At 35.7% G+C, this 22,925-nt stretch overlaps 1 protein-coding gene across 1 annotated transcript in view; it reads left to right on the top strand.

Moving 5' to 3' along the window:
* The window catches only part of LOC149776830 (Na(+)/citrate cotransporter-like), a 49,482-nt gene extending 26,855 nt beyond the window's left edge, over window positions 1-22,627 (top strand). The window contains exons 2-14 of the mRNA XM_089941560.1: window positions 545-694; window positions 1,061-1,176; window positions 5,573-5,700; window positions 8,625-8,718; window positions 11,020-11,196; window positions 11,799-11,927; window positions 13,342-13,428; window positions 14,604-14,708; window positions 15,349-15,470; window positions 17,414-17,568; window positions 18,722-18,883; window positions 19,905-20,042; window positions 20,558-22,627. Of these exons, the coding sequence (XP_089797686.1) occupies window positions 545-694; window positions 1,061-1,176; window positions 5,573-5,700; window positions 8,625-8,718; window positions 11,020-11,196; window positions 11,799-11,927; window positions 13,342-13,428; window positions 14,604-14,708; window positions 15,349-15,470; window positions 17,414-17,568; window positions 18,722-18,883; window positions 19,905-20,042; window positions 20,558-20,761 (1,767 nt within the window). The 3' untranslated portion in view covers window positions 20,762-22,627. The remainder of the gene's footprint in view (window positions 1-544; window positions 695-1,060; window positions 1,177-5,572; window positions 5,701-8,624; window positions 8,719-11,019; window positions 11,197-11,798; window positions 11,928-13,341; window positions 13,429-14,603; window positions 14,709-15,348; window positions 15,471-17,413; window positions 17,569-18,721; window positions 18,884-19,904; window positions 20,043-20,557) is intronic.
* Window positions 22,628-22,925: the final 298 nt, after the last annotated feature.

A 22,925-nucleotide genomic window follows, 5' to 3' on the forward strand; every position in this document is an offset into this window, starting at 1 on the left:
TTGATTCTTGTCAAGGAAAAAAACGGACTCTTGTTCCTTTTGCATCATTTCTGGTTTGATAACTTTGCAAACTCTGATTTCTGTCCATCCCAAAGGATCAATCCTTTTTTAAATGGATTTCTTACCCATCGCATTCTTGTAGATCTTTCTCACTTTCGGGTTGTCCGAATCGTCAAACTAGTACAGTCTATTCCCAATAGGACATGTTGAGGTTTTGCAGCTCCTCAGATTGTTCACGATGTTACGCTCAGCCTAACCTAGCGCCACCTGGCGAAGGCATGGGAAGGTAATGGGCAAGAGCCATGGTACTTGGTCTATGTAAGACAGACAGAAACAACGAATTTTCGTCTTTTGGAAGTGATGTATTAGAGAGGTAGGGTGTTTACATTCCAAACATTTATGTGTACCAGTAAATTTTTTCGAGAAACATAAACTATCTAAATGTTTCCTTTCTCCATCATATCGCATCTGCTGTCCATCATGTTGATGCGTGTTAAGCATGACCCAAGTAAATAAATCTGCGTAATTATTACCTTTCTCATAGGTATCCAAAGGTGCATATGCAGTCGTCGTAATGGGAACATTCTGGGTCCTTGAGGTGATGCCAATCGCCGTGACCTCACTGATTCCAATCTTCTTGTTTCCACTTCTTGGAATTATGCCAGCTAGGGACGTGTGTGTCAACTATGCTGAGGTATGAATGCCTTAAGAACTACCGTTAACGCTGTATAAAAATTACCTGGGTTTATACATTAGGCAGAGCAAACATATTCTATTTAGTTTAGAAATATGCCAATATTTATTAAATTTCCTGTATTACAAAATATTTAGAAAGCACATTAATTCGCAGCTAAAATATTGTCAGCAAATAATCATCTAGTATATAGTCATATTCGTATTTCCATCTGCCAAATTGAGTATTTATTTATTTATTTATTTGACACGTATTAATGAATGTATAAGACAGAAGTGTTCAAGATAAAACATTAAGAAAATATGTTTGCATATGGAAGACAATATTGTTTTCGTGCAAAATATAATCTTATTTCCTTTCCAAAAGGACACCATAATGCTGTTTCTTGGAAGTCTGATTGTGGCTGTTGCGGTTGAGAAATGGAATCTTCACAGGCGGATCGCGCTCAGAGTTTTAACATTAGTGGGACCTGAGCCCAGATGGTAAAGTTGATTTAACTAAATGGGGAAGCTTTATTCTCCTGTCTGAAATTAATGTTAAAACCAATAAGACTGTGACCATATCCCTACTCAGAACATTTTGATTTTCTCACGGTTCGTGATGATTGGCATTAAATTAATGCTACTTTTAGATTCCATTTCGACCAAGAAATGCAATGCAGTGGAGGTACCATTAATATTGAATTATTAATTTGTGATAATCAAAGAATTTTCTTATATAGCAGAGATAATGTCATTTAAACGTTTAAAATCTACGCACAATCACTTGTTAATGATCCTTACTGCAGGCTTTTACATTCACGCTCCACCATCTTCATTCGGTATACCATATATATATATATATATATATATATATATATATATATATATATATATATATATATATATATATATAATCCCTCTTGCACTGTACCCATATTACAGATTTATTAAAGATCCAAGATTACCCAGATTGACTTTGGAACCTTGTAAGCATTAAACTATTCTCTTTCAATGAGGTCACGCAGATAAGTTAATTTAATGTGATGAGTTGAAGCCAGAGCACAGACGTGACTTTAAAGTAAAAGATGCAAACAGACCAACATGTTTTAATGCATTTTTGATGTATATCAATAAATAACACATTGTCTAGTTTGAAGCAAGTAGTTCCCAAGGCGAGGCTGTGCTCTTAAAGGTTACGTCAGTTTCTTGTTTAGTTTAATTACGAAATTTAATAAATTAACTACTCTATATGTTTTATGTCATGCTAAGAGACTTACAATATATGCCGAAGAGAAATGCGAATTGTGACTTTGAAAAATAGTACCAAGTAGAAGATTATATTTTCACAACAATTTAGGTCTGCCAAGATTTTTATAGGACTTGAGTTAATACAAACAGCAGACTGGTAGTTAAAAAAAGCACATACCTAGCTCCGAAATATTAATAATAAAATGGCAAAATCAATTACGGAATGACTGTATAGATAGATGAGGATGAAATACTGCTCGTCATGCGAGAATGTCTGCTACGCACAAGTGCATATAACACCGACTCCGTTGTATCATTTATTGGTGATCTCTGCCTTTTCAGGCCTTATTCATTATATTTTCATGTGGTCGAGTTGGTAATTTTTCATAAAGATTGTAATATACTTTGTACCATCACTGTCTTGATGGCTGACCAAATTTCACTCCTGTTTAACACACGCCCCACAACCACCACCCACCCTCACGCTGGAGCAATCCCATTACCAGCTCCGTCAACTGCCAATATTAGTTTTTCAAATTAATTAAAGTCTAACTCTAATAACATTAGCAGTGATTACAATCCATTGGGAAACTTTCTGCAAAAACTTCAAGAAGATGCGTACTACACCATGAGCAAACAAACATCCAGTTTCAACCTGAAAGAAGAAACACAAAAAGCTGTAAATCGTCAGAATTGTATGTAAGTAAACCTGTGTGTTTCATGCATTTGTGAAATAATTACACTATCAGTCAGAACAAAATTGTAAATTAGCAATTTTTTATCAAACACGATGCATTTGTTATATTATTTCTTAGTTGTTTGCCAGCTTAGATGCTATATTTTCTTTTTTCATATCTTACTATATTATTTTTTGAACAGGTTCTGAACCGCTTTCTGAACTTTGTTAGGTTTAGATATAATTGATACAAAAAGTACTATAATGACCATTTAGCACTCTTTGTTTTGTGCGTCGTTATTTTTTTTTTCTTCGTCTTCTTTTTGTTGTTATTTTGTTTTGGTTTTTTTTTAAATTTTTATTATTTTGTTTTGTTCTTTTGAGCTAAACGATAACATCAAATATACTACTTCAAATTAGAATGATTCGAAATAAGCATGTTCATGAAGAACACAGTATTAATTGTTACATGTTTAAAGAGACCCGTAACGGATGCCTGAATGAAGGATGCTTAAGAAAGAGGTTTCGTTGGCATCTTTTAACAAACATATTAATGTTTTAGTTTATCTCCCTAATGTGGGCACAAAAGCTGGCTTTGACTAATACACTTTACAACCTTTCTTTTTTTCTCTAGGTTCTCTTCCTTGCATGGTTTAAGAATAAATCATTGACTTTTGTGAGGACATTGATTCCCCATTGTATCCATACATTGCTGTGCAAACTGGAGACAGAAAAGAACCAGCTGCCAAAATTATCATCAACCAGAAAAGTAAATCTCGATGGCTGAACACCATATTGGAATAGTCGTGGAAATCTGATGAATATTCCCAAGCTATTAGTAACATGTATGATGTTTCGAAACATTTTTACCAGACGAGAATCTAGCTGAAACTTACTTTGTAGCAAGGAGCATATTAAAATGAAGGAAATGTATACTGATCGAGTCGCCCATGGTGCAGGAAATAAAATTTCTCGTTGATCCGTTAAATATTTCTTCATCTTCATTAATGAGGACATTTAAAGTTACTTTTTCAACGCCAACAATTGCTTCATTTTCGTCAGATGATGCCTTGTTATTCCCGCAACCAGGCAGCGAGTTCTAATGACACTACAAGATTTTCCAAAGATACCAACAAACGTGGCAGACTGGTACTACTACATTTAAAGAGAGAACGACAAACTCGGTTAGCCTCCCAGAGGGCGCTAACCACACAACCAAGCACTCATCACGCGGGAGCACCGAGAGAAAATGGGATTCTCAAAGAGAGATTTCCCATGATTCGTGCACAATTCATATCTCGTATATTAGTGAAGATCGTTGTGAAATAATTTTTGTTCTTGTGTAATATAAGTGAGAAAGATAAAATCTTTATCGGTAAAATTCCATCATGCATGTATTTGCCAGAATAATAATTATTAAAATTCCGTATTAATGTTGTGAAGATATATGTTTTCCTTTCAATACACAAAAGTAATTAACCACAGGCGACGGATGTTTACGTACCTGTGTAAGATTTTCCCTCTACCAATTGGAAGGCACGATAATATATATGTGGTACAATAGACAAGAAAATAATCCAGAATTGTAAATCCGTCACAAATCTATGTTAATGCTTGATTTGTCCTGGTATATTTATGTTAAATTTCATGTTGATTCCGCATGGTTATTTAGAATCAGGCAATTGATTGTCTCAAGTTATTTCTGATGGTTTTAAATTTTCCAACCAAGAATTAGTTTGGATATTCCGCTGGATAAATGTATATATCAGACCTTTTACCAAGCTGAATCTCCGCCTAGAATTTAATTCCTGCTGGAATTTTCCTGGTATACAATTAAACTGAACTACATTATTCTTGCAATAAATTTCAAAGCGAAATCCGTTTGGATAATAATACCACACGCGACGCTAACGTAGAGTTTGACATTGCTTTACACACACACACACACACACACACACACACACACACACACACATATATATATATATATATATATATATATATATATATATATATATATATATATATATATATATATATATATCTTAACATTGTGTAATTGCTGGTAGAGTTTAGCCATATTTACTACACTGGTTCAGTTCAGTATGATTATTAATTCACTTGCAAAGGAATCTGCTCATTGTTGGCATTTATCACGTGTTCGATATGAATCTATCTAATAATTACAATTTTTTGTACTCGAATGCAGCTCTTTTTGCTTGACGTTATTGTGTCAACATTGGGTAAATTCATTTCCATCTCTATCATCTATGTGTAATATGGCATCATGGTATCAGATTGGTAAATTTCTATTTCAGATGCATGTATATAATATCGCGTCTTGGTATCACATCAGTAAATTCTTTTCTTTCCGACCACAGGTGTGTAGTATTTCATAATGGAAACACAGAAGACTGTGCATAAAGTCAGCTAGTTTATAAATGTATTCAACTACTGAACTACTATTAATTCTTTTATATTAATTGGGATCAATTTTCTTGTTGTTTTTCTTGGTTTTTTCTATGTGTCTTTTCTTCGAATGACAGTTTCGTCGGTACTTAAAATAGCGGATTGATGTAGGAGTCATATTGTTTCCACAGAAGGACTTGTTCATCAAGACTTTAAATTCATGGTTTAAAGCAAACACGAAACCCACTAAAATTGATTTCACGTGAAAAATATTTGAGTTTGTCACCAGCTGAACAAAGTATCAACCTAATTCGATATGTGATAAATACAATGACTAAATGTGAATGAATGTTCTGTATATATTCAGTATTGTGTCATATCATTTCAGTATTGCGTCATATCAATTCAGTATTGTGTCATATCATTTCAGTGTTGGGTCATATCAATTCAGTAATGTGCCTTATCAGTTCAGTATTGTAGTGTGACATATCACTTCAGTTTTGTGACATTATTTCAGTATTGTGACATATCATGTCAGTATTGTATTGTCACATATCATTTCAGGTTGCTACTTGGAATCATGTCGCCATGTTGGTTCCTATCCATGTGGATGAGTAATACTGCCACCACCGCCATGATGATGCCTTTTCTCAGCGCCATCCTAAAACAAATCAAAGATGTTACATTGCCAGGTAGTGTCGTATTTACTGGGGATAATTCCTGGGGGGATAGGAACGGTCAAAAATAAGGGCAGGTCAGAACTTTTCTCAACATATTACCAATAGAAAGCAACAAGACCATGGACATAGCAGTGAAAACTAAAAACCATGTACTTGCCAATAGGAAACGCTACTGTGTACTTGGCAGTGAAAACTAAAAGCCATGTACTAGCAAAGGGGAAACACCACCAAAGTACATGGTAGTGAAAACTAAAAACCATGTCCTTGCCAATGGGAAATTCCATTATCTACTTGGCCAACAGCTTCAACGCATTACCTGCAGTAAATTATCACCATTCATTGACTTTACAACTATCCAAATTATAAACGGAGATAAGCTCTTAATTGAAAAAATGACGACCAGTTTTTAAACTAAACTCTATTCGGAGAGAATTCCGCTATTTCTGCGAGTCAAAATATGTAATTATACCATTTGTTTCGCAGAACATTCATCTGGAGAAAAATAAACGACACAGACTGTAGTCTATTCGGACAACCTAATATATTTGTAGGATTGGATTGAGTGTAGGATTGACTGACATGCTCAGTCAGTCCTTGTTTCATAAGTAGGCGAGGTGGTCAATGCAGGTATCGTCATACAGTCGACGTTTAGTCTGTATGATTTGCACCAATGTTGTTAATCGTTGGATACGTGCACAAAGACAACGTTATACCAGAAAATGAAAGCCGTATATTGATTACATTTTACTGAAGAAAGAAAATAACATACTTTATCCTCATAACCCTTTATACTCAAATATATATTTGATTTTCCACACACATAACATGTTATTTAGTTTTTGGGAGTTACTTATATAACAAAAAGAATAACGGAATTGTTCACATAAATATTTGTTCTAAAATACCTTAATTTTATGTAGGACAGGAAATATACATAGGTTCCCTTTCCGTGTACAGCGTTACCCTCGAGTGTATAGTTTCAGCCATAGGTTCTACAAAAAAAAAACTGAGTTCCGTTGACAGTTCTGTTCATTAAAGTCGTAAGTTGTCAAACGCTTTCACAGATGTCTTTATCCTTCTCAAGCATGCTATTTCGACGAAGCTCGATGAGGTATCCGGAATGTTTTCTCGCAAGACCGTAAGAGAGATAATCGGTCTTACGGGAAGAGACTCCCGATAACCCGAGAAGGCTGGTACTGTGATAAAGGTGGGGTGTGTGTGTGTGTGTGTGTACTTTGGATTTTTGACGTAGCTTTAACAATTTTTCAGTCATATTGCAACGATGTCTGCAGTTCGGCAGTTTATATAGTGATGTCTAGCATTGGGGCATCATGCCGCAGACATGTAGTATGATGTCCCACTCAGTCACATTATACTGACTTCAGGCCAACCAGTCCTAACACTAACCTCTTAATGCTGAGCGCATAGCGAGGCAGCTGTTAGTACCAATATTTTATGACTCGGCCGGCGTTTGAACCCCCGACCTTCCGCATCCGAGGTGGACTCTCTAACCACTAGGCCATCGGAGTGTTTATAAAGGTGGACGATTTCCGCCTGAAATATGAGCAAATCATAACGATTAAAAGCGTTATAGATTTATGGAGTAGGTTCTCATCCCCCCACCTTGTCCAAAACTAAAGGGTTTTGTCCAAAGAGTAACGCTTGCTTTGGAAAGTAGCGGGTGGTCAGGATGCGACACGTATGATGATTTTCCGCTTAATAATTCTGGAACTAATAGCACGAGTACGCTATACAAATCCTCGGCACGTATATATGTTGACTATGATGGTATTAAATTGATTCGCACTTGTCTTTTCCCCGACAGCTAGCAGTACTTCCAGTGCTCAAGAACGTACGTTCTTTAGGGACACCAGGTGTACTGCAGTTTCATCATCAATAACCAAATGATTGATTGAATGTTGTTAAATAAACGATTAGTCGCGTTTCTGCTTCGAGGATAGAAATAGAGATTCCTTTTGTGACTTGAACTGTCGAAGCACTCTGTATGGACAATCCCAAAATACGACATAACATTGGTAAATGTAAAGGCATCCAGATTCGCAGCTATATGAGATTTTCGGTTTCCATTTATACAAGCTGTTGAAACAGTTGTCATGACATGGAAACAGTCGCTGCGAAACTTTAATGTACCAGAATCCGTGACCGATAATCCGCGGAATGAATGTATGTGTGACTGAGCATGGACAAGACGCCTCTTTAAGCGTGACTTTGGAGAAAAGTATGTCCGTTACCGTGAAACATTGTAAACGCAGGGCAAGTTTTAAATGTATGCGCAGGAAAGGGTTAATGTGTAGACAATTTACCACATTGGATAGCATAAAATTATACCAGCTTGTTTTATAGAGATTCAGACCCTGTGTGCCTAAGAGTGGAGCATAGGTCAGGTATAACAGTTCACTTAAGTAGGAAGAAATATTTTAATGGGTTAGCCGAAATTTATTGGCCCGGCATGAAAAGCCGCAAAGAGTCCTCTCGATCGTAATATGTCTGTCATATAAAAAGGGGTCTTTATTTTCTTTTCAAATGAAAGTGTCCCGTGGAAAAAAAAATGAATCTATGGATTCGAAATTGTCATGTCTAAATTCCTTGTATCTTTTTTAATCTAATTCATACTGAAAAGAATAAGAATCAAACAGTAAACGAATCTGTCGGATTAAATACTAGTTTCAATGTACAATCGAAAAGTAAAGTTATAATTTTCATTTAAATATATTATGAAATTAGGTAATAAACCTGGATTCCATGTCAACCTGAAACATGTGGATGCTATTGTAAAATTTATATCGCTTTCTTTTTTCAAGCATGTTTTTAACCCTTCACATCTGTGCCTGTGTTATTCAAGAAAAACGATAGCAGCACACATTTTGTCAATGATGGATTATATTTTGATTGATTAAATTTACACATCTGATTAGATATAAAGGAAGTAGATGATCCTGGCGAAGATGACATCGAAGTGGAAGTGACTATAGAGGTCGATGGAATACCGATGGAGGCAAAACCACTGAGGTAAGGGAATATAAAAGCTAGGAATGGATTCAGACAGCCTGCCATAGACGTCACCACTAGTTAGCAATCATCTGTCTTAGGTATTATGTATATTTGATTTAATTTATATTTGATTTAAGTTGTGTTTGATTTGATTTGATTGTTTGTGGGTTTTGGAGTCTTTTAATTTTTTTACATGTCAATGTAATGTAATTCTGTTTACTAGGAATTTGATATTTTCCAGAAAATTAAGTTTGACCTGAATCGTGCCATAAATATCTAATAATAGAAACACTTGTTTATATCTTTGACTTAGTTCCTGGCCTTGATTGAGGGTCAAGTAAACGACTTTTTCTCGGAGTAAAATGATTGATTCTTATCAAGGACATACAGGAGCTATGTGACTTACATGTAAACATGATCACGTCATCCTCTTTTTCGCAATTAGGCATTTCCGAAATTGAGAAATACTTAGTATTAATAGTGATGTAGAGAGAGTCTGGGCTTTTAAACACTTGGTGTCAAGTTGTTTTCTTCTGTTGTGACCAGTATTGAAGATTTTGAGTTTTTGAGTTACATGTTAATTTTTCCTCAGATTATTTGTACTCTAGAAGATTAATTCGTTTCTCTGGAAATATTATTGTATTCATACAGAACTCTTGAACAAGGACAGTTCTTGAAAATTTTATTTGGATTTCCAAGACCGGAGGATTAATTATTATGTTTCTATAAGGAACTGTAGACGTCAACACAGTACAGGCTACAACATACGTAATCGCTTCCATCTTGGATTCTTCGTCGGGATTCGAACTTGGAATCATTAGAACATTTCAATATTACGACTTCAGAAATTTTGTTCGTGGATTATTCTTGTATTATTTTTGGATTTGATTCTGGAAACCGTAAGTTCCCATCATTTTTTATGTTTACAGTATTTTTCCAGGGAAATAAATTATTTCTTATAGTTTTCAAAGCTTGTTGTTTTCACTCTTTCTTGTGTTACTGTTTATTCGAGCCTAGCACGTAACATAAGATAAGTCACTCCCATTAGTACCCTCCAGCTCCTTGCGTTAAAGTCACTATCATTAGTACCCTCCAGCTCCTGACATTAATGTCACTCTCATTAGTACCCTCCAGCTTTTGGCATTAAAGTCATTCTCATTAGTACCCTCCGGCTCCTGGCATTAAAGTCACTCTCATTAGTAACGTCCAGCGACTGTCATTAAAGGCACTCTCATTAGTAACGTCCAGCAGCTTGCATTAAATTCACTCTCATTAGCACCCTCCAGCTCCTGGCATTAAAGTAACCTTCATTAGTAACGTTCAGCTCTTGACATTAATGTCACTCTCATTAGTACCCTCCAGCTCCTGGCCTTAAAGTAACTTTTTCATTAGTAACGTCCAGCTACTGGCATTAAAGTCATTCTCTTTAGTAACGTACAGATACTGACACAAAAGTCACTCATTAGTAAGGTCCAGCTCCTGGCCTTAAAGTAACTTTTATTAGTAACGTCCAGCTACTGGCATTATAGTCCCTCTCATGAGTACCCTCTAGCTCTTTGCATTAAAGTCACTCTCATGAGTAACATCCAGCTCCTAACGTTAAAGTCACTCTCATTAGTGCCCTCCAGCTCCTGGCATTAAAGCAACTTTTTCATTAGTAACGTCTAGCTACTGGCATTAAAGTCCCTCTCATGAGTACCCTCCAGCTCTTTGCATTAAAGTCACTCGCATGAGTAACATCCAGCTCCTAACGTTAAAGTCGCTCTGATTAGTGCCCTCCAGCTCCTGGCATTAAAGGCACTCATTAGTACGACCAGCGACTGTCATTAAAGGCACTTTCATTAGTAACGTCCAGCTCCTGGCCTTAAAGTCAGTCACATTAGTAACATCCACCTACTAACACTAAAGTCACTCATTAGTAACGTCCAGCTCCTGGCATTAAATTAACTTTCATTAGTAACGTCCAACTCCTGCCGTTAAAGTCACTCTCAAGGTAACCTTCAACTCCTGTAATTAGATACATCCTCATTAGAAATCTTCATGACTATTTACAGCTACTTACATTGTGGTATAGTTTATTGACTGTTTGAATCCTTTGCCTTATTATGTTAGCATCACCACTGTTAATTATGAACCAGTGTTTGCAATTATTCATAACCACTGGAACTAGAAAAACATTTTGGCCTCTTGTTTTAAAATGCACCGGTTTATTCTTATCCGTATTTCCCGATTTTATATATGTCGTTTGATTCAGTATTCCTAAGTTTAGATGTTTATAACAATGTTCTTATATTTTGTTATTTCTGTATGATAATTCAGGAACAACGCACACAACCAAGATGAAAATAAGCCGAGAAACAGAGCTGATGAGGAAAGGAATTTTAATGAGCTAGCTAAGATCTTTGTACTGAGTACGGCGTACGCAGCTAATGCTGGTGGCATAGCCACCTTGACCGGAACCCCTCCAAATATTATTTTAAAAGGACACGTCGACAAGTAAGTCCCCAAAACACTCACAATTAAATGAAAATGTCACCCATTTCTATGTTTACTAAATCAATGAATCTGCAGGGAAAACTAAATTATATTTTGACAGAAACAAAATTGAGTCCATATGGCATTATAAGGAAAACGTCACATGGCCATGACATTTTCAGACATTAATATTTGCACTATGATAATTAAAGGAAATTTTAATATCAGTCATAGTGGAGTGAAAAGGTCGCGATGGATTCTCACTAAACCTTCTTTGGTGAGCTGTAAATGAAAAACCGGCACTGCATAGCTACAAACTCTGTTGTGACCGAATTAGGAGGGGAAAGATTGGGGGCAGGGGAAACAGGTTTTGTGAGATAATTACACTAAAAAAGGATTATACAAATTAATAACATATAATATGTCATTAGCTTTTTTCATTGACCTTGTTTGTACGTAAATTTGTCCTGCTGATGATGTGTGCGCAAAATTGAGTTGCCTTTTAATATTATATATATATATATATATATATATATATATATATATATATATATATATATATATATATATATATATATATATATATATATATATATATATATATATATAATGTTTCAAATTAGATTTTACAGACGCTATAACTTAGACCCTGGTTTTACGTTTGCCAATTGGCTGATCTTCGGACTACCCACCTCACTGGTTTTGTTCATAATCACGTGGCTTTGGTTGCAGTTTTGGTACCTAAGGAAACGGTATGTGGTTTTCTTTGCAGCCAGACATAAATGCAGCCAGAAAGGAAAAGAGACACACACACACAAACACACACACACACACACACACACACACACACACACACACACACATACATACATACATACATACATACCGTTTCTTCGACAATCAAGGGGACAATAGATATGCTTACGCCGTTTTTCTCTGTGTTTAAATGTAATACCTGGAAACAGGCTATAAAACTGTTCTTTAATAAATTGTTTATCTGCAATCCCAGCAATGCGAATGAATCGGATGGAAACAAAAATTTCCGGAATATAGGGATTTCGCAAAAATAATGGTTTTGCTATATTAATCAATCTTATGAATGTATGTAAGTATGTATGTGTGTATATATGTATGTATGTATGTATTTATGTATGTATGTATGTGTGTGTGCGTGTGCGTGTGTGTGTTCGTTATTTGGTTTTTAACGTAGCTTTAATAATTTGTCAGTCATTTCGCTGCGATATCTGCAGTGTGGCCGTTAATAGTGCTGTCTAGCACTGGTACTTCATGTCGCAGACATGGAGCATCAGGTCCCACCCAGTCATATTATCTTAGCATTAGGTCGACCAGTCCTAATACTAACCTCTTAATGCTGAGCGCCAAGCGAGGCAGCTGCGAGCACCATTTTGGTAAGTCTTTGGTATGATTCGGCTGGTGTTCGAACCCGCTACCTCTCGCATCCGAGGCGGACGCTCTAAAAACTTAAGCTGCCTGAGTTGTCATTGAAAATGGATTATGTGATCCTACCCTTTCGTATGTACGTACATACGTGTGATAGTAGAGCACGTGCACGATGGAAGGCAGGTCAAATATCAGACTCATGGCTCCAATTGAAGGTGAATGGTTGATTTATTTCCCTTAGGAAAATTTTCAGACTTTAATATGTGCACAGCCGTTTTAGACCTTTAACCTATTTCATGTGTAGAATGGACTATTTGATGTATTGGGTCGGTTTATTTTAACTGGTTAATTGGACAATACAATGTATACAACTATACATTTATATTCAAGACCTGATATAGCGATCTTTCTTTGGGTTTCGTGTTACACAAAAGAAATATATGAATTACGCCTCGGTTGCGTAAGGTCGCGGGTTCGAACCCCGCCCGAGTCATACCAGAAACTTAGAAAAATGGTACTAGCAGCTGCCTCGCTTGGCGCACAGCATTAAGGTGTTATTGTTAGGATAGGTCGACCTGATAGACATCACTAAACTGCTCAAATGCAGATATCGTGACTGACAAATTGTTGAAAATCCAAATCTCTCTCTCTCTCTCTCTCTCTCTCTCTCTCTCTCTCTCTCTCACACACACACACACACACACACACACACACTTATATGAATTAAAAACAAACTCTGTATAAATTATTTTTATTATATTCAAGATTTTTATGCTGTATAAAAGACACTCGTTCCTACTACGCGGTGAAGAAACATTTGAGAATTGAGTATACCAGTTTAGGGAGCATGACGTAAGTTTTTATTATTTTAATTATTTAAGTCATAATTGAGGTGAGTCTACTGAACATGAAATTTTGATTTAAAAACACTTTTGGCCTTTGACGGTAGAAACATTCTCATATCTTGGCAGACAGTTTTCAGCAGGTTTCGCGATACGAATAAAATTGACAAAGTGAATGTCAACTTTAAAATATTGACGTAAATGTAGGCCATAATTTGTCTTAGGTGAATCTTTCTTTCAAAGTAGCAGGCTGCTTTGGTTAAAACAAAGTTTACTATACAAGACCAGACTCGGGCGAGTTACGCATTTTCTGCTAAAGTGACTCGTTTTCAGAATTAGAAACAATACATCGGATCCGATATAGCAACAGGCGAAAGGTCGCATATGACAACAACAAAAAATGGTAGCTCCGTTACTGTCTTGGAAGCTGCGTCCTGGTATATAGGCTGCTAATATTAAAAACTTTTTTTTACACGTTCTGTATTTTTTTTAAAGTTGCTCATATGTTTATTTGAAGCTTGGAAACCTGTGAATTTTGTTTTCTTTATAAAAGAATGGCATTATTCAATAACGACGTCTCTCACACACACAGACACACAAAGACACATATACTGATTTTATTTTTACGTGCCTGGTACGAACGAACATTTAATTTACATCCAAATAAACAATATGTGGATGAAAACAAAAGTTTAAGTAGCTGTCTAAATTAGACAGATTCTTCCCCAACCAAACAAAAATGCAAACAAACTCTTACACGTGTTTTGTACAATCAATCAAAATTTATAAAACGAATGACATTTATTCATCACGTCCTTACATAGCTGTAGATTTTTAAGGATTAAATTTATGTCAAAGGTGGTCTCAAATCGCTACCCAACCACGCAAAATGAGAACAAAATTTTGCACGTGTTGTGTACAAAAGATTATGATTAATAAACCGGATGACAGCTATTAGTCACGCCCCTTAGGTAGCTGTAAATTGTTGCAGGAATAAATTTATGCATTGATTGCATTTTGAACCAACTTATAAGCGACAATGGAGAGTAATGAGCTATAATGATACTACTACTACTACTACTACTACTAATAATAATAATAATAATAATAATAACAATAATAATTATTATTATTATTATTATTATTATTATTATTATTATTATTATTATTATATCCCATGTTTAGGTTTGCAGAGGGCGTTGTCACAGCCTGCTTTCTTCTCCTTGCTGTTCTTTGGATCACCAGAGACCCACAGTTCATCCATGGATGGGGAGTTCTATTTCCCAAAGGGTAGTAAATAATTAATTTCCTCTTATTTTTCGTGCCGAAACTTCTTCTTCTTCTTCTTCTTCTTCTTCTTCTTCTTCAATGATAGTAAAAAGTATTAGTCGAAGTAACAAATATTGATCGGTGGTCTGTTTTCATTTATTTCCTTGCAAGCAAACTGTTAAGCTTGATTGGCGGAGTGGGGGTGGAGTGTGCTTTATTCAGTTCATTCGGAAGTTACATGGGTTTTCAATCATAAAGTGATTAAAACTGATTGGTGATATATATTTAGGATATGATGATTATAGCAGAAAATTACGTATATGAAAATTGTATCTTATTCAACCGTAAGTCTGTTTTAAATTGGTATAATGGCCTCAGTTTTATACAGTTTGATATGATCAACGTAGTACGGAAACTTAAAAAGTATCTAATCCTATTCTGGAGGTACATTTATGTGAGATCACTAACAGTTTTTCATTTTCTCTAATGTAAACAAAATCAAGATTGTTAGGACTTGAAGATGAGAGATTAGCTGAATGAAATACTGCTTGCAAGTTTGCAAATATCTCGGAAACAAAACAAGCTCTCTCTCTCTCTCTCTCTCTCTCTCTCTGGCACTTGGCTTTTTTAAGAAATTTAATTGCGTTTTTTCATACGACAGTTTTGTGAAAGATTCTACTCCAGCCATTTTGATATCCGTCATCATGTTTATACTTCCGGCCTACCCTCCACGTTGGTTCCGCTGCTGTCGGACGAAAAATGATAAAGTGGCTAAACTTACCGGTACATTTCACTCATACTGGAAATGGACACGTTTTGCAATATTTCAAAACAATCTCAACGTTGTACAATTACGAAGTGCAGATGATAGGAGAAGATTATTCTCATAACTTGTTATAAAATTATTTGGCACATATGTGTCACTCCGGGCGAATCGATATTGTGTTATACTATTGGAGGGAGTAGAAGGAGAGGTTCGGGATTACTGTAAGAAAGTGAATTCTCCTCATAAAATCTGATGAAAAGAACTTTATTGAAATTATTCATTTGAAGACACACAACTAGATATAGAAATACATCTATATCGATTTTAAATTTTAGATATAAAAATGAAATAAAAATGATCATAGTCTTTTAAGCTTACCATCTTCATACAATTCTTGAATTTCTTTTAGAATATAGTGTATATTATTAGATATTGAATAAGTCAATGGTTAGCAGAAATGGTTAAAATTTAAATATTTCGGACTGACATTTTTTTTGTAGTATTTGCAAAGTATTACATGTTTAGCTTAAAAAATCAAAACATTACGTTCAATAGCTTAAAAGGTTTCTTTGTTTTTTTTTTCTTCAAATTTAAATATTATTTAGTATGAATTTGTTAGCGAAATCGCCTTTACAAAAATTAATAATACAATTAAGATTTAACTTTACAATACCTGATTAAGACTATAAAAATGCTTCAAATACGTACGTCGATTTGGAGAGCATAACTCAATGCAAATATAAAAGAAATTGTTATCCCTATGGTGCCCGGGTCAGCTTATAATCGCCGACCGTTTAATTTTTTAGTTTCCGTCTGACTACGTAGTTTACAACCTTCCGGATACCTGTTCTTTAGGTTTGCAAACGTCATTGCAGAAAAAAATATTTGTTGTAACAGCTTTCTTGACGCATATGTACTTAACTAGTACCGTCAGCATAATGAAATTTTGCTGCTCAAGCAGTCCTTGTATTAATGTTACTGAACACTAAATTTGCTGACTTATAATTTAGGAAGTAGAAATTATTATACGCTTATGCAATGCAGGGGATTTTACAATTCTCACTTGAAAACAGCAATCTTTATTGAGTTTAATACATATTTGAATTACAAGAATAAAACTTTAACACAATTTCAAATTTAATCATGACACAGATATCATAAAACCCCCCTCCAAAAAAAACAAAACAACATGTATACCTATATCCTCCACGCAAAGTGTTCTATTCAGAATATGTTCAGATAAATGTAGTATTCACATGTAATGAATCAAAAACCGGTACAATATTAGGAGTTCAATGCATAACGTTTTCGTAGTTAAATTAAATAAATTGTACCATGACATCCTTAGAGACCGCTCCGGTGACCTAGTGGTTAGAGCGTCCGCCACGGAAGCAGGAGGTCTTGGGTTCGAACCCCGGCCGAGTCATACCAAAGACTTACAAAAATGGTGCTAACAGCTACCTCGCTTTGCGCTCAGCGTTAGGAGGTTTGTGTTAGGACTGGTCGGCAGGGTGTCAGGATAAAGTGACTGGGTGGGACATCATTCTACGTGTCTGTGGCATGATGTCCCAGTGCTAGACATCACTATAAACTGACAAAATGCAGACATCGTAGCGATATGACCGAAAAATTGTTAAAAGCTACGTTGAAAATCATAATCACACACACACACACACATACATAGTAATTTCCACATGTCAAATAAACAATGTCGAGTTTCAACAGGACATAAACTTGTCATCTAGATTAAGTATTAATATTTTGTAACATTCTGACACTTGTACTTTTCATTATCACATCATTAAGACATTTGTCATTTCACTTTCCTTTAACTGACAACAATTTGAGAGCTAATTAAACGTTCTCATTATCGGGTATTATAGAATCATGAAAATTATTTTCCTTGTCTCCCTTATTGACGAAATGTTATTTTCTGGTCATCTATGTCCTTTAATAACAGAAAACGAAAGTCTAACAGAAGCTAAAAAGGGCAACGATCCCTTTAATCAGGATGGCTTCACACCACTGTTAACTTGGAAAGCCGTAAACGACGAGATGGCATGGGGTATTGTGCTTTTGATGGGTGGCGGATTCGCTCTGGCAGATGGATGCAGTGTATGTACAAGAAGTTACGCCCCTCCACTTCACCTCCTCTCTCACTCTATCTGTCTCTCGTACAATGGCTTGATGGCTACCTGTTTGACTGAATCTCTCTCTCTCTCACTCTCTCTCTCTCTATCTCTCTCTCTCTCTCTCTCTCTCTCTCTCTATATATATATATATATATATATATATATATATATATATATATATATAGAGAGAGAGAGAGAGAGAGAGAGAGAGAGAGAGAGAGATAGAGAAAGGGGACGAAGGGAGAGAGAGTTCTACATTAAACTACAATGAATGATTAGATGTCATGTTTTAAAAGTGCTGATATTCATCCACATACAGCATGACAAAATTAATACTTTGTGGAATTTGACTGTCTGTCCTATAGCCAATTTTGTGTGTGTGTGTGTGTGTGTGTGTGAGAGAGAGAGAGAGAGAGAGAGAGAGAGAGAAAGAGAGAGAGATTTGGATTGTTAACGTAGCTTTAAAAGTATTCTGTTATATCGCTACGATGACTGCAGTGTAGCAGTTTATAGTGATGTCTAGCACTGAGGCATCGAGCTGCAGACATGTAGCATGATGTCCCACCCAGTCACATTATCCTGACAACAGGTCGACCAGTCCTAACACTAACCTCTTAATGCTATTAGTACCATTGTTATAAGTCTTCGATATTACTCGGTCGGGGTTCGAACCCACGATCTTCCGCATCCGTGGCGGACGCCCTAATCGTTAGGCCACCTGAGCGATCTGACAATGTACGTTACTCCTTAATCAGAAATAAAATATAATCAGATGTATCAAAAACGTATCAGACAGTTACATTGATACATTGTCTAATGGTTATTTACATTCAATTTTATTTATATCTCTCTGATACATTGTTATTTGGGAGAATAAAAATTGGTCTTATACTTTCAAACTTGCAACTCATTAAATTAAGGTGGTCGAGAGCTGTACATTCTTCTTTCAAAAAGATCTGTGATAGGTATTATCTTATATACCTTTACTCTTTTCGACCTTGACGCAGATTTATTCGAAGCTGTGTGGAGAGTAACAAGGAAGAGATCAATTCGAGGCTGTGTGGAGAGTAACAAGGAAGAGATCAAATGATTCTTCATTACATTATATGCTATTTAGCATATTTTTCGTGTTACAGAAATCCGGGTTATCCGATTGGATCAGTACCAAGCTTGAAGTTCTAGGGACACTGTCTCCATGGGTTGTCGCTCTTGTACTAGCCATTGTAGTCGCCGCGGCCACCAATATTGCAAGCAATTCTGCAACAGCAACCCTATTCCTGCCAATCGTGGCAGATCTGGTATGTACATTTTTTTAACAAAAATCACACGCAAATATGTTCATTTCTTTTCGAATAGTTGACATCTTCAAACATATACAATGTGTAAAGAGCATTCTATTTCATGAAATGATGATGATATATTGAATAAAGGTCCACAAATTTGTTAACTATTGCATGAAAACTGTTGCACAGTTGTTTAATTTTCGGGATTTTAACACGCCTATGCAAGTTAAATTAAAGGAAAATATGTATATACATGTCTCTGTCAAACGAGATTATAGCACCTTATTTGCTATTACAAATTATTGTATCTAAGTTACCTATTGCAGGTTTTGCAGTTTCTCATGGATATTGATATATATCTAATTATCTTTGGAAAGTCATTTCATGAGAGAGAGAGAGAGAGAGAGAGAGAGAGAGGAGCGCGGTCTGGGTTCAAATCTAGAGCTGATCGCTGACCGGGCACTCTGCCACCTATGCTAACCATGCCCTCGTCACATCCAGTTACGTGCCACATTCTCATCTTTCAGTAGGCACGACTTCGTCTCTTTTTCAGCAGCAATCACTCTCTTTTCGACACGGCGTGAAAGACCACTGCATTCTTTAGATCTTGATATGGCAGGTCATACTGCTAGCAAATGTAACGGGGTTAAACCCGGATTTTCCGAAGGTTAACTATCACTCTACCACCTTAGCTATCCAACCCGACGTCCTGTGCAGGTACATGTGACAGAGTGACAGTCTTGTTTCTTAAATATAATTGACAAGGTTTTAGTACTCGACGAGTAGTGTTTGTTATGATAGGAGAGGTTATAGTTTTATTTCAACTAAAGATCACTTTACAGCTTTTAAAAAGCAAATGTTCGCTGAAGGGATTATAAAGTGAATATATATATATATATATATATATATATATATATATATATATATATATATATATATATATATATATATATATATATATATATACATAGATAGATATAGATATATATATTGTGGTCCTTTGTTCCCACTAACGGTAGTGATATTCTGTTTTCAGGCTGTTCGTCTGCATATAAATCCATTGTACCTAATGATACCAGTTGCTGTCTCAGCCTCGTTTGCCTACCTACTTCCGGTTGGGACTCCCCCTAATGCCATAGTGTTCGCCAGTGGATATATCCAAATCAAAGACATGGTAAGTCCTACAATGTACTGCAATTTTCTAGTCACCAAAGCGGTCGTGATTCAGATCTAGTAGGATATTTAACGCACATCGATAGCCTGAATAGGTTTCGCCTTATAATGTATACTTAAGCCTACAAAAATATTGAAAACAAACGTGAAAAGATCAGCTGATATCCACATAAACCCCAAGTTTCAGTGGTCTTCCGGCAACATTTTGACCATTATGATTCTTGCATATCAATGGATAGCGGAAGCAAATGTAAATACGTTTTATTTAAAGTAACGATACTATACACATTTAGAGCATAGCGCTACTTTCTTTTCATACATATTCAAAAACATGAATGAGATAAGATAAAAATGAAAGAATAAAATGGATCAATCACATATATCAATTTTAGAAATACATTTATAACTTAATTACCTAATGTAATAAGGTGACTAGATTTCGTTTATACGACAAAAATGAAACGTCTTTTTTACAAACCTGGTAACACCATTTCGAGACTATATATATATTTTCAGGTGAAAATAGGCATCGTATTAAACGTTCTGGCGGTGCTAATCCTTGTCCTGATGAGTTGTTCATTAGCTGTGGCAGCCTACGGCCTGGACAGTTTTCCACTTGCCTTCTGGGGTCAAACCAACACCACTCTGAATGGCAGCACCATAGTCCCCATCATTTCACTGAATAATTCCCATCTAGCATACAATATTACTCAAAGATAAGATATAAAATAGGAAGACTGCTACGTGTAAGCCTATGCAAGCAATCGACTTTCGTTTATTAAAAATGTACTTTTTTAAAAATACGTATATGAATTCATTGAAAAGAATGTACGTATGTGAAAGTACTTTTATATCCCTTATCCCTGACTTAGATGTGATAAGTGCTCTATTAGTTAGTTTGTGTCGAAGTCAGATACAGAATTGACTCAAACGTGATGGTAGCTTAACCGTGTTCTCTTGTCTTCAATACAAACCCTTCCTTGCCAAACTTGATATATTTGCAATTGAAACTGATAACCTTCAGTGAACTTCAGGCTCGGGCTGTTTTTCATTGTTGTTTTGTACTTTGTATTTTTGTATATTTTGTTTTGTGTTTTTATTTTTTCCATCATCACAGAGTGTCTTTAAAGTCTGTCTCTTCGCTGAACGATATTTGCTAACATCAACATTTTATGTAAGGCTTGACGCCGCTGGATCCTGTATTGTAATAATGATGCATTGTGCCGAACTAAGTCTCATTCACTTGACTGGGTAGCTCTTGGTCATGCAAGCCTATTTGCATTCTAAAGAATTGTAATGCTAATCAATTCTTAAATATGTGACACTTTATATTGGGCACACGTTTATCAATTTATACAAGAGACAAAAGAAAAGCTATAAATAATAACTCGTCAAAGCATGATTTCGGTACCTTTGTGATCGACAATAGTCATTCGAAATATTAATTCTGTCGCCTTTCAAAATGTATTAGTTTTAATTGCAGTAGAAGTTAGACATGTATTGCTTGTCGAAAGGAAATATCAAATCATCAACCATTATTTGAGGTCAAAACTTATTTATTCGCCCTATTGACTATTTCCCATCTGTCAGATAGTAACTTCTATCAACTATAGGTTCAATAATTCAAAATATAAAGCTGTCAAATATCGCTGATAAAGTAAACGTTTTTCTTTTAAAACAACGAATAGTGCTGGTATATGTGGAAATGACTGTTACACGACTTTATTCCTTAATCTAAATTATATTCTAACATTGTCCACCATACCTAAGAAATTGCTTTGCTTTTGGCACTAAAAAACATTAAATGACACAATAATTAAAATTGGATCGATGCATTCTTAATGCACATCATGAATGACCGCTTTCTGTAAAAAGAGCGTCCACCCATTATGATTAGTGCTCGATACAATAAACATTATTCACAACGATTATTATTAACTATCTTGCGGATGTTACAGTTTTACGTATCCATAAACGTTATAATGAATCCCCACAGATCACACTGGCAAAACAAGAAAGTGGAAAGGAGCACCGTGGCTGAACATTTTTCTCATCCAGGCCCTACTTTCAATGATGTACCCCGAACTGGGATTGCCAAAAACTCAAAATGGGGCACAGACAATAGCAAATCCAAATAAACTTATTGGATTCACCTCCAGCGTACACTCAAACCCATGAATAATCCAAACGGGTATTTGTCAATGCATATGTAAAAAAGAACTTACAGGCAACCAAAATAACATTTTCCTGCCATTTATTCGCTTTTTCAAATACGTGGTCTTAAATATAAATTTTTATGTAAAAATGTTTAAAACAACCGCATTTATAAATTTGTTAAACTTTTATTAAGCTGTTATATTCTACCAACTCAACGATGCAATATTGCTCTAGAACATAACTTCAAGGAAGCTTTAACAAAAATCCAGCTTATCAAACTATTATATTCAGAATCGAAATTTTATATCCGGGATGGACAATATTGTAGATAGCGAAAGCATTTCTTTGCTAACCTACTATGGCGATCGATTGGAGTCAATTGTTATAGCCATTCCTGCCTTGCTAAGAATAAAATGTAACAACATTCAACAGTGTTCAACATTTTTTTCTGGTATTTAATTGTACTTATCTACAATAAACCGCTCAGGTGGCCTAGTGGTTAGAGCGTCCGTCTCGGATGCGGGAGGTCGTGAGTTGTCAATCCCCGGCCGAGTACTACCAAAGACTTAGTCCTACAATGTAAGACATAGCACATGTTGTTGATGTTTTAGTGCTATGTCTTACTATCCAAATAACGGCCTTGTATTGCCTGTTCCATGTCGGTTGACATCGGAATGAGTAGTCAAAGTTTCAGGAATACCTCACACACTTGGCTGCCTATATCGAC

The sequence above is a fragment of the Sinohyriopsis cumingii genome, chromosome 18, assembly GCF_028554795.1.
Source record: "Sinohyriopsis cumingii isolate HCF-2022 chromosome 18, ASM2855479v2, whole genome shotgun sequence".
In the NCBI taxonomy this organism is placed as follows: Eukaryota; Metazoa; Mollusca; class Bivalvia; order Unionida; family Unionidae; genus Sinohyriopsis; species Sinohyriopsis cumingii.